Source organism: Gopherus flavomarginatus, chromosome 4, assembly GCF_025201925.1.
Source record: "Gopherus flavomarginatus isolate rGopFla2 chromosome 4, rGopFla2.mat.asm, whole genome shotgun sequence".
NCBI classification, from domain to species: Eukaryota; Metazoa; Chordata; order Testudines; family Testudinidae; genus Gopherus; species Gopherus flavomarginatus.
In genome coordinates, this window is record NC_066620.1 from 208,301,904 (window position 1) to 208,316,349 (window position 14,446).

Consider the following 14,446-nt stretch of genomic DNA (forward strand, 5'->3'; position numbering starts at 1 on the left):
AAAAGAAATAACATTTACAAGGTCAGAGTTTTCTTCCAGGGGATTTCCTATGGTTTCCCCTCTCAAAGAAAAAAGTACATGTCATTCTGGCCATTTCCAGAGTTTACATTAGCAGTAAAGATCACCCAGAGATGTGCTCTGCACAGCAACCCGTCTTCATCTGGCAACTACCTGGCATCTTACCTCTGAGTGGGAGGAGGTAGCTGATGGTCAGTGAGTGCCCTTCACTTGAATCGATCTCTGCCTTAAGGACTCCATCAGCACTGCTAAAGCTATTGGCACTGGGTACTTGGCAGGCCACTGAGGGTGTGTCTACGCCACGATTAAAAACGTGCAGCTGGCCCAGGCCAACTGGCTCGGGCTAAGGGGCTGTTGAATTGCAGTGTAGAGGTTTGGACTTGAGCCTTGGGTCTAGGACCCCATGAAGTGGGAGGGTCAAACTGAGCTGCAACCTGATCCCAAATGTCTGCACTGCAGGTAAACAGCCTCCTAGCCTGAGCCCCATGAGTCCAAGTCACTGGCACAGGCTAGCTGTGGGTGTGTGATTGCCGTGTAGACGCAACCTTATGCTTAGTACTTGCCCCAAAGAGCTTTCTGATTGTCGTCTGTGCAGGGCTGTGTAGGCTCGAAGCATGTTCAGGCTGGGATAATCTGCTGTGTGGCTGAGATGGGAATCTGGCCTCTAGCGGATGGGGAGCTACACTTGGCGGTCTCTCTTCATCCCTTGTAAAATGGCTCTCGCATGGCTTGAGGTTTATTTCCCTGGGCCAGGAACAGGGTTTGCCAAACAGCTCAGCGAATGGGGGTTCTGGCCCAGCATAGCTGAGTCTCTAAAGCCTGGTTCAAAGCCCATTTGAAGATGGAGTATTTCCACTGACTACATGGGACCTCACGTCCTGCACTGTGTGTTACCCTGTTAGAAGTCACTTCCTGGGTTTAACACCTTTGGCTCCCTTTCCCATCCTGAAGGATGGATGAATGGGAGAGTAGCTGGTATACATTCTCTTAGGCTATGTCCAGACTACCTGCTGTATCGGCGGGTTAAACTCGATTGCTCGGGGATTGATGTATTGCGTCTCATCTAGACGCGATATATCGATCCCCGAGCGCGCTTATATCGATTCCGGAACTCCATCAACCCCAACGGAGTTGCGGAATTGACAGGGAGAGCCGCGAACATCGATCCTGCACAGTGAGGACGGGTGAGTAATCCGATCTTAGATATTCGACTTCAGCTGCGTTATTCACGTAGCTGAAGTTGCGTATCTAAGATCGATTTCCCCTCGTAGTGTGGACCAGCCCTTAGGATCGTGGGCATAACTGAATCGATAACCACTGCTAACTGCCCTGGGAGGGAGTTCTAAATCGGGCTTTGCAGAAGTTCTGTTGTACCAAAAAGCCGTAAAGAGAAGAGACAGGTCACTTGTCTTCATTTTACATTTCCTCTGCGATGGAGAATATTTTTGTTCTGTTTTAAGCCAGTTAAATCCCCTGATCGAAGCCATGGCGTATCTGGGGCCTTATCTATATTGGAAAAGTTGCATGAATGTAACTAGATCAATCTTTAAAAGCAGACTTTTGAAAATTTGACCTTTTGTCTGTATTAGAAAATTGCCCGCGTGATTTAAGAGCCTACGTTTCATTTTTGAGTTGCACTGACTCGTTAAAAGTCAGCTCCTGAATCACTTCTGAAATTGGAAGCTTCAGGGTAGACCTGGCTTTGGTATTTGTGTGCAAACCAGTTGAAGTGCCTGGATGAATTTGCTTTCGCTGTCTGCCCCGCACTTTACCAATGTGACGTGCTAGAAAAGTATTGCCAGAGTGGTAAAAGAGTGACAGACCTCTGAGTCTCTGTCCAAGGCTGATCTGATCCATCCATAATGGGGGTTTGGTCATTATGTTCATTTTATCAATGTGCCCTGGGTTGGTGGTTAGCAGGGGTTAGCTCTGCATCTTAAAGCATGAGCTTCTGTTGCCATACTAAAAGACCCAGCTCTTAGTCAAGGCCCGTCAACCTTTATCTGTGACTCAGTTGTCACTGGAGAGCAGCGGAGTTCCACACGGGGCACATGTGGGTTACATCAGCTGTGCCCTTTCCTGACCTGGGGGAAGGTTGCTACGTGGTCTGAGATGATCTGTTGTCTGTCCTCAATCCTGGAATTAGGTGTAGCTTTTCTGCATTGCTTGTACCCCTGTGAGGTACCAAAAAGGCCAAGCTGGGATCACCGCAGCGCCCTCTGGGGTGGAACAGAAGAAGGTTCATCAGAGCACAGCAATACTACACAAGAGGCAAAGAATAATGTAGCTTATTAAAAGTTACTTGTGGGGGAGGAAATTCTGGTTAAGCACAATGGAATTTCCTGAGCTCGAACTTCCTGAGACACACAGAGATTGACTCCCCATCTCTCTTTAAATCCTGTCTGTGCTTTGGTTAGCAAAAGATTCCTGCTGCTGCTAAAATTCCCCAGTGTGGGCAGGGCCATGCTGACAAATTGTCAGGACTCAGGCCCTCTCGAGCAGTACAGTGCACCCTTACCCATCCTGCTGCAGCACTGATTCAAAGGGTAGAGTGCCACCTGCTGATTTGCCATGAGCACTTTGGGTTGCAGTTTGGGACTGAAGTTTGAGGGGAGAATTGGGAAGTGGGGTAGTCCCTGTCAATTAATTTGCCTTGAAAACAGGACGACAGTCCTTTCACAAAGATCTTTTGGCATTATATAGAACAAGTGAATAGTTTTGCACTGAGTTTTATTTAAGTTGTTGGCAGGGGAGAGGAATGAATGGGTGCAATTCTGGAGGTCTCTGCATGTGATCCTTCTGGCAACCAGGGAGGTACTGTGAATCTACCAAAGCAGCACAGCCCCCTCCCTCCAGTATCCTTCTCGGCTCACTTGCAGGGTAATGCTACATACTCCATGTAATCACATGACAGGCTCTGCCTAACAGTAGCTGGCATCTGTTTCTACAAGTCCTTGCCAGGAAGAATGCCAGTTCGGAAGGGGTTAGCTGTGCCTCTTGGCAGACACAGTGCGTGGATTGATGTGCGGATCTCTTTCCAGGTGACGAGTACTGCTTTGTGGCCAAGATGTGGCAGTCTGTGTCTGCCCTGTGTGTCCTGGTGACTCTCGTGAGTGCCCGCAGCGTCCCCTACTTTGCTCCCCTCTCGCACGATTTGGTCAATTACATCAACAAACTCAACACTACATGGCAGGTGAGTAGCGGTGCTTTTTCTCCTGTGCGCTTGGGGCCTGTGGCCAGGTTGCTGATGGAGAGCAGTGGCCCTGTGCACTGGTAGTGCCTGCCTGGATGGATGGGATTGCTGCCCTGCAAGCATGTTCCAGCCCTGACTCAGAGGGACCACCTCACACAGCCAGGATAGCTGTGTCTAGGCAAACTTTGCCTCTCCTAAGGTTGCCTGCCATGGCTGGATTTTGCTGGCAGCTGTTCACTGGGATCCAAAATCCTCTCACGTAGGTCACTAAGCAGCCATTAATGTATGTTTTCACGTAGCACTTCTCCTTTGCAGAAGATCTCAAAGCACTTTGCAAACTGTATAAGAAACTCGGATCTGTGTCAGCTGTTCAACAGCCCCAAAGAAAAGTAAGCAGGAAGTGACAAATCCTATCATGAGCGTCCTGCTCGCAGTGCCAGTTTGCTAAACAGGATGTTAATAGCACACCTGAAATTTGTCTGGGTCTGATGTATGTTTGGGGGAAGGGGAGCTTTAAGCATGTGGGCGCAGCTTGAGAATTCCCATCCTGGGAGCAGCACGGTGCTTCCTTTCGCCATGTTAGGGCACTGGCTTGCTGAACTACCAGCCTCGCTTCCTGCAGCCCCTGGGTCATCTGTGAAAGTCACCAACCAAACGCTGACCGGGCCTCTGTGTTCTTGGCTTATAAGATTTGTTGCAGTCACAGCCAGAAGTGGGTGTGATGGCAGATGGTAACTATTCTTGGTCACTGTCCTGAAATCCAGTGGCCTTTGAGCGGTGTGTGGCCTAGTGGATAGAGCACTGGAGAAGGGGACCTGAGAGACTTGGATTCTATTCTTGGCTCTCCCACTGGGTGATCTCGGGGAAAGTCACTTCACTGATCTGCCTCCATTATCCCCATTGTACAGATGGGGAAATACTGACCTCCTGTGCGAAGTGCTTTGAAACCTGCTAGTGAAAAGTGCTGTCTAAGAGCTAGGTATAATGATTAGATGTAAACCTGCATCTTGTTAACCCAGCCCGGATGCTGCTTCAGACACACCGGGTAGCCTGTCATTCATCTTTCTTGTATGCTGCTGCACCGTTTCCCATAGCTTGGACCAAAACCACGTACTGCCAGCAGAAAATACCTGCATGTATCCACGGATGCTGAAGGTCCACGTGTGCTAGGACAATAACCCATAGCTCACAATGGCTCTTACCCACCAACTGAGCTGCTGCTGCCCATGGGCCCCATATATTCTCCATACTCCCAGTAACAATACTGGCTACGGGTTTAACCTCACCTGGAAGGCCATGTCTGTACTAGAGACTACGGCAGCATAGTTTGGGCACTGTAACTATGCTGGCATAACCCTGTAGTGTAGACACGGTCTATTGTAGAAAGCCCACTCTCCGAGCGATAGTAGCTTGTTGACGGGGCCTAGCTGTGCCTGCTGACCTAACCTCATAACTTTGGTGCTCAGAAAGGGTGGATTTTTCACACTGCTGAGCACCGTAGCTATGTCGACCAGGCCAAAGCATGTTTGGGAATGAAGGAGATGGTGGTTGCTGCTGATTCAGCCATCAGCAAAGAGCACTCTGGAGGAATCCTGGCTAGCCCAGCCTTGAAATGCAGAATGGGTGTCTCCATGCATGACAGTTGGTTGTATGTGACCTGGGGTTGGGGGGATCCATCTAAGTTACTCAACTTCATGTAGCTGAAGTTGACGTACTTAGATCAACTCACTGCATTGTCTTCACCATGGTGAGTCAACTGCTGCTGCTCCCCTGTCAACTCTGCCTGCGCCTCTGCGGTGCTGGAGTACAAGAGTCAAGCACTCGGGGGTCTGTTTATCGCATCTAGACTAGACACAATAAATTAATCCCCGCTGGATCGATCGCTGCCCGCCAGTCGGGTCAGTAGTGTAGATATACCCTCAGTAAAGTGGTACCGAATGAGGCATGGTCCCAATCTACCAATCCAGTTGCTTGCACCTACACAATATCTGCATACGACTGCCATTGACAATGAAGAAAACGCAGCTGAGAGCGAGCAGTGCAGCATATTCAAGATGCTCATTGATTCTAACTGGAAGTAATGAATAGACAGGAAGAAAACTGCTGCAGAGAGGTGGCTTTGCAAGGAACACCCCGCCGCCCGCTCCGCGCGAAACACAGCAGCCTTAACTAGAGAGTTGGGTGAGCTGTCTGACCTAGCCCGGGTGCTGGGGAAACCCAACTGATGGGTATCCATCAGGCAAGACTGGCCATGCTGGGGCATGTTGAAACCCAAAGCTCCACGGATTAGTAGTATCCCTCCTTGCTGGAGTGCTGGGCACAGGCAGCTGTGTTTACCTGGACAGGAGGAGAGTGTTGCTGTCATTTGCAACGGCTTGTCCAGTTCACATTGTCAGGTCAGGCTGCTTCCTAATGGACCAGGATAGAAGGACTAATGAGTAATAGCAGAATGAAAGGGATCCAGCTGATGATCACGTGTGTGTCTGAAACTTACCTGCTTGTGTTACCGCTCAGGTTCTGGCTACGGCTCCATGAAGAGTTAGGGAGGTGACTCCCAGCCAGAGCCGTCCCTTGGGTACGGCGAATCGGGGGGGCTGCCCCAGGCTCTGCACTTCAATAAAATCGTGAGGAGGTGAGCGGGGTGCGGAGGCAAGTGGCAGACAGGTGGGGGGGGGCGAGGAGGAGCCCCCTTACTAGAGCCTCCTCCTCCTCCCAGCGCCTCCTGCCTATCAGCGCCTCCCCCTTCCCTCTCAGTGCCTACCACCTGCTGCGGATCAGATGTTTTTCAGGGGGAGGGGGTGGAACTGGGGGTGGGAAGAAGTGGAGTGGGGGAAGGGGTGAAGTGGGGGTGGGGCCTGGGCGGAGCACCCCCGGTAGATGAGAAACTCGGTGCCTATGTCCCTGCACCCCCTAGGGAAGGCCCTGCTCCCAGCTCACGTACACGGACTCGCACTGGCTTGAGGAGACAAGCAGAAGTATAGATCGTAGTGTAGCCAGAGTAGCCTGGTCAGTTTGTCCTTGGTGTTCAGCTGGGTTTGTACTTGGCATGACTAAGCTGTGCTTCCGCTGCCCATGCTCCTGCAGCTACAGCGCCGTTTAGATTCATGGAGGCCCAGCGTATGTGTTCGTGAGCTGTGAGTCACCCCCCAGCTCGTAGTGCAGACGCTGCGTGTGTGTGTGTGTGTGTGTGTGTGTGTGTGTGTGTGTGTGTGACAACTAAAAGGAGGGAGAGCGGGGAAGGGTGATCCAGTGGTTGGGGCACTCTCCATCAGGCTCGGGAGGCCTGGATTCAATGCTATTCTCAGCTACAGACTTAACCCCTCCCTGGCTAAATACCCTTGAGGATCTGGGCCTTAGTCTCTTAGCCCACCTGTAAAATGGGGGTAGCACTTCCCTCCTTCCCTGGAGTGTTGAAATCCATTGGAGACTGAGGTGCTTAGATGCAGTGGGCATGGGGGCTAGAGAAGTACCTTGGGTAGAGCAGAGACTCGTTTCCTTCAGCGAGGGTGCTGTGGTGCATCTGGTTTTGGGTCGATCTTTCACTAGCAGAAGCAGAAGGACATTTCAGGAACTTGGCAATTGTGATTATAAAACCCACAAGAATGGGCAGAGGGAGGATCTAAGAGACAGGCCCGGTGATGCTCACTGCTGGTGCAAGTCTTGGAGTTCAGGCCTCTCTCTCTCTCTTTTCCCCCCCCAGGCTGGGCACAATTTCCACAATACTGACATGAGTTATGTGAAGAAACTGTGTGGCACATTTCTGCATGGGCCCAAACTGCCGGTGAGGTGAGTGCTTTGGGGTGTAACACTTGAGGCTCTTTTGAAGGGTTGGAGAGGAGAGGTGTTTCCAGGCCAGAAAACACCTACAATGCTTCAGATCCTCCTCTTCCCTCTCCACTGTACCTCTGCCAGCCTTTCCAGGCACAGGAGCCTAGTGTTGTGGAGATCCCTTGCTGGGGAACTGAACGGAACTTCCTCCAGACCTTGGCTAATGCCCCTTGTGAGCTGGCAGCGTTTAGTGTTTTTTGAGGATGTGGGAAACTCAAACTTTGGCTGACTTAGGACCACCCTTCTCTGTCCAAGCCTCCACACCTTTCCTTGTCCTTTCCTGCACCTGTCTCTTAATAATGCAGTGTGCTTCGATAGCTCCCTCATCTGAAAATCTGTGCTGCACTCCCAGACAGCACTCTGTATCTAAGCGACTTGTCCAGCATCCTGCCAGCAGTTTGGAAGTGCTGGGAATGGAACCCAGACCTGACTCCCACTCCTGCGCTTTCAGAACCCTGCTTATATTTACACAGCCAATGTCCATCTAGCTCGGCTGGAAGTTATGGCCTGGATGCAGGAATCGTGTGGTGGAATTTTCCAGCCTTATTTTGCAGGAGGCCCGATGAGAAGTGCAGTGGACCCTTCTGGCCTTAATCTGTGAATCGAACTACAGTAAAACCCCATTTATCCGACCAGTCTGCTCTCTGTATTGACCAAACAACCAGTGCATGCAGGTCCAGAAGTGGGCCATCTCAACTGTGGCCACTAGACGGCACTGCAGCCTTGCACTTCCCATTCTCTGGATTATCAGAGTTTCAGATTATCTGATCTGGCCCTGGTTCCAACTAAATTGGATAAATGGGGCTCTGCTGTACTGTTGAGTGTAACACTTGAGGCTCTTTTGAGGGGTGGGAGAGAAGAGGTGTTTCCAGGCTATGAAACACCTACAGCACTCCCCTTCCCCCTGCACCGTACCTCTGCTCTGGGCTCAGAGCAGTGTGGTGGGGTCTGCTCTACCCTGAACCCACCTAATCATTGAGTATCTTACTGCTCAACCTTGAGACATTTGTCTTGGGTCTCTTCTAAAGAGTCAGTATAGAAACGTCAGTTTCTGTTAACTTGGTCTTATGACATTAATCCTCCATGTAACCTGGATGCCTGTCTCCCATTACAGGGCAGAGTTTGCTGGAGATGTGAACTTGCCGGACAGCTTTGACTCCCGGGCACAGTGGCCAAATTGTCCAACCATTAACGAGATCAGAGACCAGGGCTCCTGTGGCTCTTGTTGGGTAAGAGGATCATACTGTGAAAGGGTTGGTCTACCCTGCAATCAGCTGGGGTTGCAGCAGTGCCAATGTACCTGAATGAGCAAGATCAAAGCTAGCTCCAGGAACAATAGCAGTAAAGCTGTAGCAGCATGGGCTTGCCTCTCAAGTCTGTACCCAGAGTCCTGGGCAGGCAGGGCTAGCTCGGGTCAGCGCCTGTGCGACTGCAGCTTCACTGCTGTTGTTTCTGGTGGCTTAATTAGCTCTGCATGCACAGAACATGCTGCTCAGAATTACTCCAGGGATGTGTGGGTTTGTCATTAAACTGCAGAGATCCTGTCTCAACACATGACATAACCACTGGGCTGCAAGGTTTCATGTCTCACAAAAGGAGGGGACCTATCAGTCTGTGCAGTGGGAGGTCATAGAATATCAGGGTTGGAAGGGACCTCAGGAGGTCATCTAGTCCAACCCCCTGCTCAAAGCAGGACCAATCCCCACACAAATTTTTGCCCTGCATACCTAAATGGCCTCCTCAAGGATTGAACTCACAACCCTGGGTTTAGCAGGCCAATGCTCAAACCACCAAGCTAGCTCTCCCCGAGAGAAATCAAAGATGAGTGTGTGAGATCTATGCTGCCTTTATATTTTCAAGGGAATCCAAGCCTCCGTGGGCTGCGGTAGCATCTCTGTCTCCAAACAACTGGACTGGGACATGCACTCATTAAAAACTCCATCTTAGAATAGCCCTGCGTGGTGATCTGTGGTCCATCTGTCGAGGAGGGACACAGTGCTGCTATTACCTAGTAGTGAACTTAACAGCCACCTGCAGTTGACTCTCTAAAGATATGTGGCTCTATTTGCAGACTGGCTGGAATGTCCATCAGTTCAATATGTGCAGCCCTGCCCCCATACCCCTCCGGCCCAGCCAGCCATCACCACAGTCAGAACAAATTCCCTTGGGGCTGGAGCCACCTTAGTGCGTGGTCCAGTTGTGTTTCCTTAGTAGCAAACCCTCCAGCCCCTCCCCTTCCCTTGGAGGGTGTGTGATGCTCTTCCCTCTGTGTTTTGTAGGCATTTGGTGCGGTGGAGGCCATTTCAGACAGAGTCTGCGTGCACACCAACGGGAAGATAAACGTGGAAATCTCAGCGGAAGATCTGCTGTCTTGTTGTGGCTTCAAGTGTGGGATGGGGTGAGTGATTCTCATGCTTCAAAGAAATGCCTAGCAGGACCTTTGTGCCAGCCCAGAATAGAAACCAATGAGCCAGATCATGCACTGCACTGACCTCCCCCTGACTCTCCAGTCTAGGATCAATAAATATGAATGTTTTGTGTAGCACCTAGGGCATAAAAAGGAGACCTTGTGTTCTCCGCTCCACTGCCGAGGACCTTTGGTAATGCTCATCAGGCATCTCTCTGGGTTCGAGGGGAAACCAATGGAGCAAAACCTCCGTGGTGGTTGGATGCGTGCTTCCACGCTCCCTGCAGCTTAAAACAGCTCAAACCCTGCACCTCTGCAATGTTCCAGCTCGACTAGCTCCTTTCCATCTTCTGGTACTCACTGTGCCTCTGAACTGTGTCGACCCGTTGGGCCTAGTGTCTCAGTGCCGTTCCTTCTCCTTTCTGTGTTGTATTGACATAAACAGGCATGCAGGGGGATTTCAAACCAGCTGTAGTCCTTTTTCCAACGTAGTAGGCGTGTTTGGGAAATGACACATCTGGTTTCCACTTTTGGGTTCTGAAACGCCGACGGGCATGATCCGGGGTTATCCCCATTCTGTATCTGGCCTTGGTTTGAAAAAGTTTATAGTCGTTCATGTGCTCCTTAGGCATTTCAGCTGCCACCTCTGCTAAAGGTCCACTGAGCTGTGGCCTCAGTTCTACCATGTACTGGTCTTCAGAGATGCGGTACCCAAGACAGGTTCTTTCAGAATTTTCCAAGAAGGCCTCAGTGTCATCACCTGCCCTGTAGGTGGGAAATTTCCTGTGCTGTGGAACAAGTACTGGCGAAGGGTTGTTAGGATTGGCTGGAGCAGGTTGCTTAGCCTTTTTTAATTCCATGGCCTGTCGGTGGGTCTCCCTCTGGAGTTCTATCTGTCTTCTGTAGGCTGCCTCTTCTTCTTCTTGTTTCCTGTGGTGGGCTGCATTTTTGGCGTCTTGTTCTCTTTTATGGGCTGCCTGTTTGATCTGTTCTTCTCTTTCATCTCCACCTCTTTTTCTCTTTTTTCCAGTTGTCGCCTGTGTTCTGCTTCTTTGCTTTGTTCTTCGGCCTCCATTTTTGCCTTAGAAGTCATGGTTCCTGTTTTCTTGTGTTGGGGTGCCCTCTGGTGTGTGTTGTCTGAACTGCAGGCTCTGTTGTCTCCTAGGATCTGCCTAGCAACAGTGCCTTTTTCCCTTTCTTCCTCTAGTTAATCTTTTCAATGTAAAGTAAACCAGAAAAACCACTTTATTTGCATGTGTAGAGTGCTGGTATTTGACTCCTAATGGGAGTGCTATTGACTGACAAAAGACCTGTTTGTCACAGCTTAATAGTACCTTGCTTAATATGCAAGCCAGAAACTGCAAGAGAGAGCAGAGAAAAAAATTATCTCTGCTTAAAAGCCCCTAGCAGAGAAAAGAAAAATATAATATTCCTACTGGCTTCTGGATTCTATCTATCTCACCACTGCCACTCATGTCATAACCTATTCCCAGATTCGGACCTTAGCGTCCAAAATATGGGGGTTAGCATGAAAACCTCCAAGCTTAGTTACCAGCTTGGACCTGGTAAAGCTGCCACCACCCAAAAAATTAGAGTGCTTTGGGGCACTTTTGTCCCCCCAAAAACCTTCCCTGGGGACCCCAAGACCCAAATCCCTTGAGTCTCACAACAAAGGGAAATAAACCTTTTCCCTTCCCCCTCTCCAGGTGTTCCTGGAGAGATACACAGAAGCAGCTCCGTGAATCTAAACAGAGGGATTCCACCCTCTCTGTTTCCAGTCCTGGAAACAGAAGTACTTCCCTCTTCACCCAGAGGGTATGCAAAGTCAGGCTAGTAAATCTAACACACACAGATTTCCCCCTGACTTCTTTCTCCCACCAATTCCTTGGTGAGCACAGACTCAATTCCCTGGAGTTCCCCACTAAAGAAAAACTCCAACAGGTCTTAAAAAGAAAGCTTTATGTAAAAAGAAAAAAAAATACATAAAAATGGTCTCTCTGTATTAAGGTGACAAATACAGGGTCAATTGCTTAAAAGAAATATGAATAAACAGCCTTATTCAAAAAGAATACAATTCAAAGCACTCCAGCAACTACACCATGTAAATACAAAAGAAAAAAACAAAAGCCCCTATTGTTTTATGATCTCTGTACTCACAACTTGGAAACAGAAGATTAGAAAGCAGGAAACAGAAATCCTCTCATAGCCGAGAGAGAGACAGGCAGAAGACAAACAACTCAGACACAAATTTCCCTCCACCCAGATTTTAAAAAGTCTTGTTTCCTGATTGGTCCTCTGGTCAGGTGTTTCAGGTTACTTCTTTCCAGGTGAAAGAGACATTAACCCTTAGCTATCTGATTATGGCAAGCCCGATTTGCCAAGTGGCAAGGTTATTAGAACCTTGGAAGAAGGTGGTATTGAAGAAAAGACTCCTCATCTTTTTGCTCCATCTTAGTGCTGGTCATTGCAGATCTTACAGCTACGTAAAGTCCTAGATCTAACTTGCGACTTCCAGGCCAGCTCCCTAAATTGAGGCTTTGACAGAAATGGAATGAGTTTATACTCTCCCCTTTTGAGTTGGGACTAGAAGTTTCAGTGTTACGGCCACGCTTTTCTGTGACTCCTCTCCAAACTGGAACATTGGCAGAAATATTAAATCGTGCAAACTCCAGAGTGCCATCTTTGCCTGGCTGGTGGAAGACCCTGCATGAGAGGGAGTTAGTGTAAAGCCTTGACCTGCAAGCAGATTGTGCCTGGTCTTAGCTGTGAGCACGTGTGGACTCCTTTTTGCTGCAGGGGGACCGCTCCTGTTCTTTGAGTTAAGCATGTGTGGAAGTGTCTGCAGGATCGGGGTCTGTGACCACTTGGGCCGTGTGCAGACCCCCGTGTTGCTGTATTTCCCTGTCTCACGTCATGCACAAACTGAAGAGTTACACTTGGAGAGTGCAGAGCAAGCCCTGCCTCTTAGACCAGGAGCTTGGGAGTCAGGACTCCTGGGTTCTCTTCCTGTCACTACGGGCTGTATGGCCTCGTTCCAGTTAGCCTTCAGTTGAGTGGGCGCAGTGTTCCTTAGGGGCAGAGGCCTGCAAAGCAGCTGATGAAAAGGTGATGCAGGCTGCAAATGCTGCTTGTAACCAAAGAGGAGGCCATGGCCAGAGTACTGACTGGGACTTGGGAGACCTAGGCTCTGTCCTCAGATCTGCCACTAGCCTCCTGCAGGACCATGAGCAAGTCCCTTCACCTCTGTGCCTCAGTTTCCCCATCTGTAAAGAGGGGCTATATATTGCTACCTCCTTTAAGCACTGAGATCTAGAGGCAAAACAGCTAGGAATAACCCTTTCACCCACCTGGCTACTCCAAGCTGTAACAGTTCTATTGTAGCGGGAGCCTGACGATCAGCAATCCGCTTCCATAGTCACTGAGCATCTGAATTCTCAAGTGTTGCTCGATGAACTGGCTTGTGTCGAAAGCAGCCCTGTGGCTGTACCAGACACCTTCACCCACCTATGTAGAAGCTAAGCACTGTGCCTGGGATTTGTGACTGATGTGTTTGTGGTGGTTCTTGCAGGTGTAATGGTGGCTATCCTTCTGGAGCGTGGGCATACTGGACTGAGGAAGGCCTGGTATCTGGTGGGCTCTATGACTCCCACGTGGGTAAGCTGGAAGCCATGCAGGCTGTCAGTGCTAACCAAGGGAGTTGGACTATGTGGGTGTCATGGTTACAGGGCTAGCCTCTGAACCTTTTGCTGCTCTGAAAGCACCCACCCACACACCCTGACACAAGCATGAGGCCTTATGCCCTCTCCTTCCTTGGGGTTGAATCCCACAGTCTTCCCGCTCTTAGACAGGGTCCTGGGCTGCAGTCCCCTGTGCATGACTCTAGCAGCCCTTTGCCCTGATGGTTCTTCCCTTTGTGACCTGTGGTGAGCACAGTGACACAAAGCAACCATCTTGAAAACCCAAATATTGTTTGTGTAGCCACTGAACAAAGCATAAGAGAAGAGGTTTCTTTAAAACCAGAGGGTGTCTGTCTTGCGTTGGCCTGTTGGTCTTACTCCCAACTCCACCTCATCCCTCAAGGTCTGGGTTCAGCATGGTGCGCGCTCTCTCTCTCTCTCTCTCTGCCCTTGAGGGACTGACTTTTAAATGCAGCCAGAGGCTTTCTCCCTCCCTTTCTTGAGCTTGGCTCTGCTGCCAGTTAGAGCTCGCCAGGATGTTGGAGGCGGCTCTAGTGTGTGTGTGAAAGCATACTGGGAAGGATACATGTCCACACTGACACCCTCCTCGTCGCATTAGCAGACAATCAGTCCACATATACGCACACGGTAACCATCCTTACAACACAGCCACAGCATTCATAAACAAGCGCAGGGCAGCTCCAACTGCCTCACTAGGGACCAGCTACTAGTTCATCTTTTAGAGATGACGAATGGCTCTGGTGTAAGTAATGTAGAGATGGAAGGTTTGGCTCTAGCAGAGACCTGTCCCTTAGGGTAGCACAGGCAAGTCACCATGAGTCATTCTCTTCCCCAGGCACTGAAAGGTTTGTGGTGCATAATTGCCAGGCCCCCATGGCAAACTGGACCTAAATTCCAAAGGTCCCTGGATTCTGCAGCAGGCTGGGATCTCTGCGGCATTGTTAAACATTTGAATTATGAAAGCTAATACATCAGTTGTCATGCTAATATTTGTGTCAAGTTTGTTCATGCTGCAGACTTGTACTGATGACCCAGTTAGACATCATGGAGGGGATGGAAGTGCTAGTAACTGAGTTGGAGATGCTTGACCGTAGGGAGGCATAAAGGAAGTTGAGTATGTGAGCTGAGTGCATTTGCTGGCTGTTCATTTCTATCCATCAGCAGTGGACATATCAGAGATGTGACTTGGTTTATCATTAGGTTTCCGAGTTAACACCATGAGATAATGGATAGGTTGTGTGTCTGCAGAAAGAGCTGTTTCAGGCAGACTCCGGAAGATATCACCGCATCACTTTACACTTG

At 49.8% G+C, this 14,446-nt stretch overlaps 2 protein-coding genes across 2 annotated transcripts in view; one reads left to right on the forward strand and one right to left on the reverse strand.

The window, feature by feature from the left end:
• Positions 1 to 14,446, reverse strand: part of LOC127048835 (squalene synthase-like) — a 235,290-nt gene that overhangs the window by 187,275 nt on the left and 33,569 nt on the right. The window lies entirely within an intron of this gene.
• CTSB (cathepsin B) overlaps positions 1 to 14,446 on the forward strand; it is a 30,873-nt gene that overhangs the window by 10,216 nt on the left and 6,211 nt on the right. The window contains exons 2-6 of the mRNA XM_050948916.1: positions 3,060 to 3,211; positions 6,912 to 6,997; positions 8,154 to 8,268; positions 9,319 to 9,437; positions 13,015 to 13,100. Coding sequence (XP_050804873.1) covers positions 3,086 to 3,211; positions 6,912 to 6,997; positions 8,154 to 8,268; positions 9,319 to 9,437; positions 13,015 to 13,100 — 532 coding nt within the window. The 5' untranslated portion in view covers positions 3,060 to 3,085. The remainder of the gene's footprint in view (positions 1 to 3,059; positions 3,212 to 6,911; positions 6,998 to 8,153; positions 8,269 to 9,318; positions 9,438 to 13,014; positions 13,101 to 14,446) is intronic.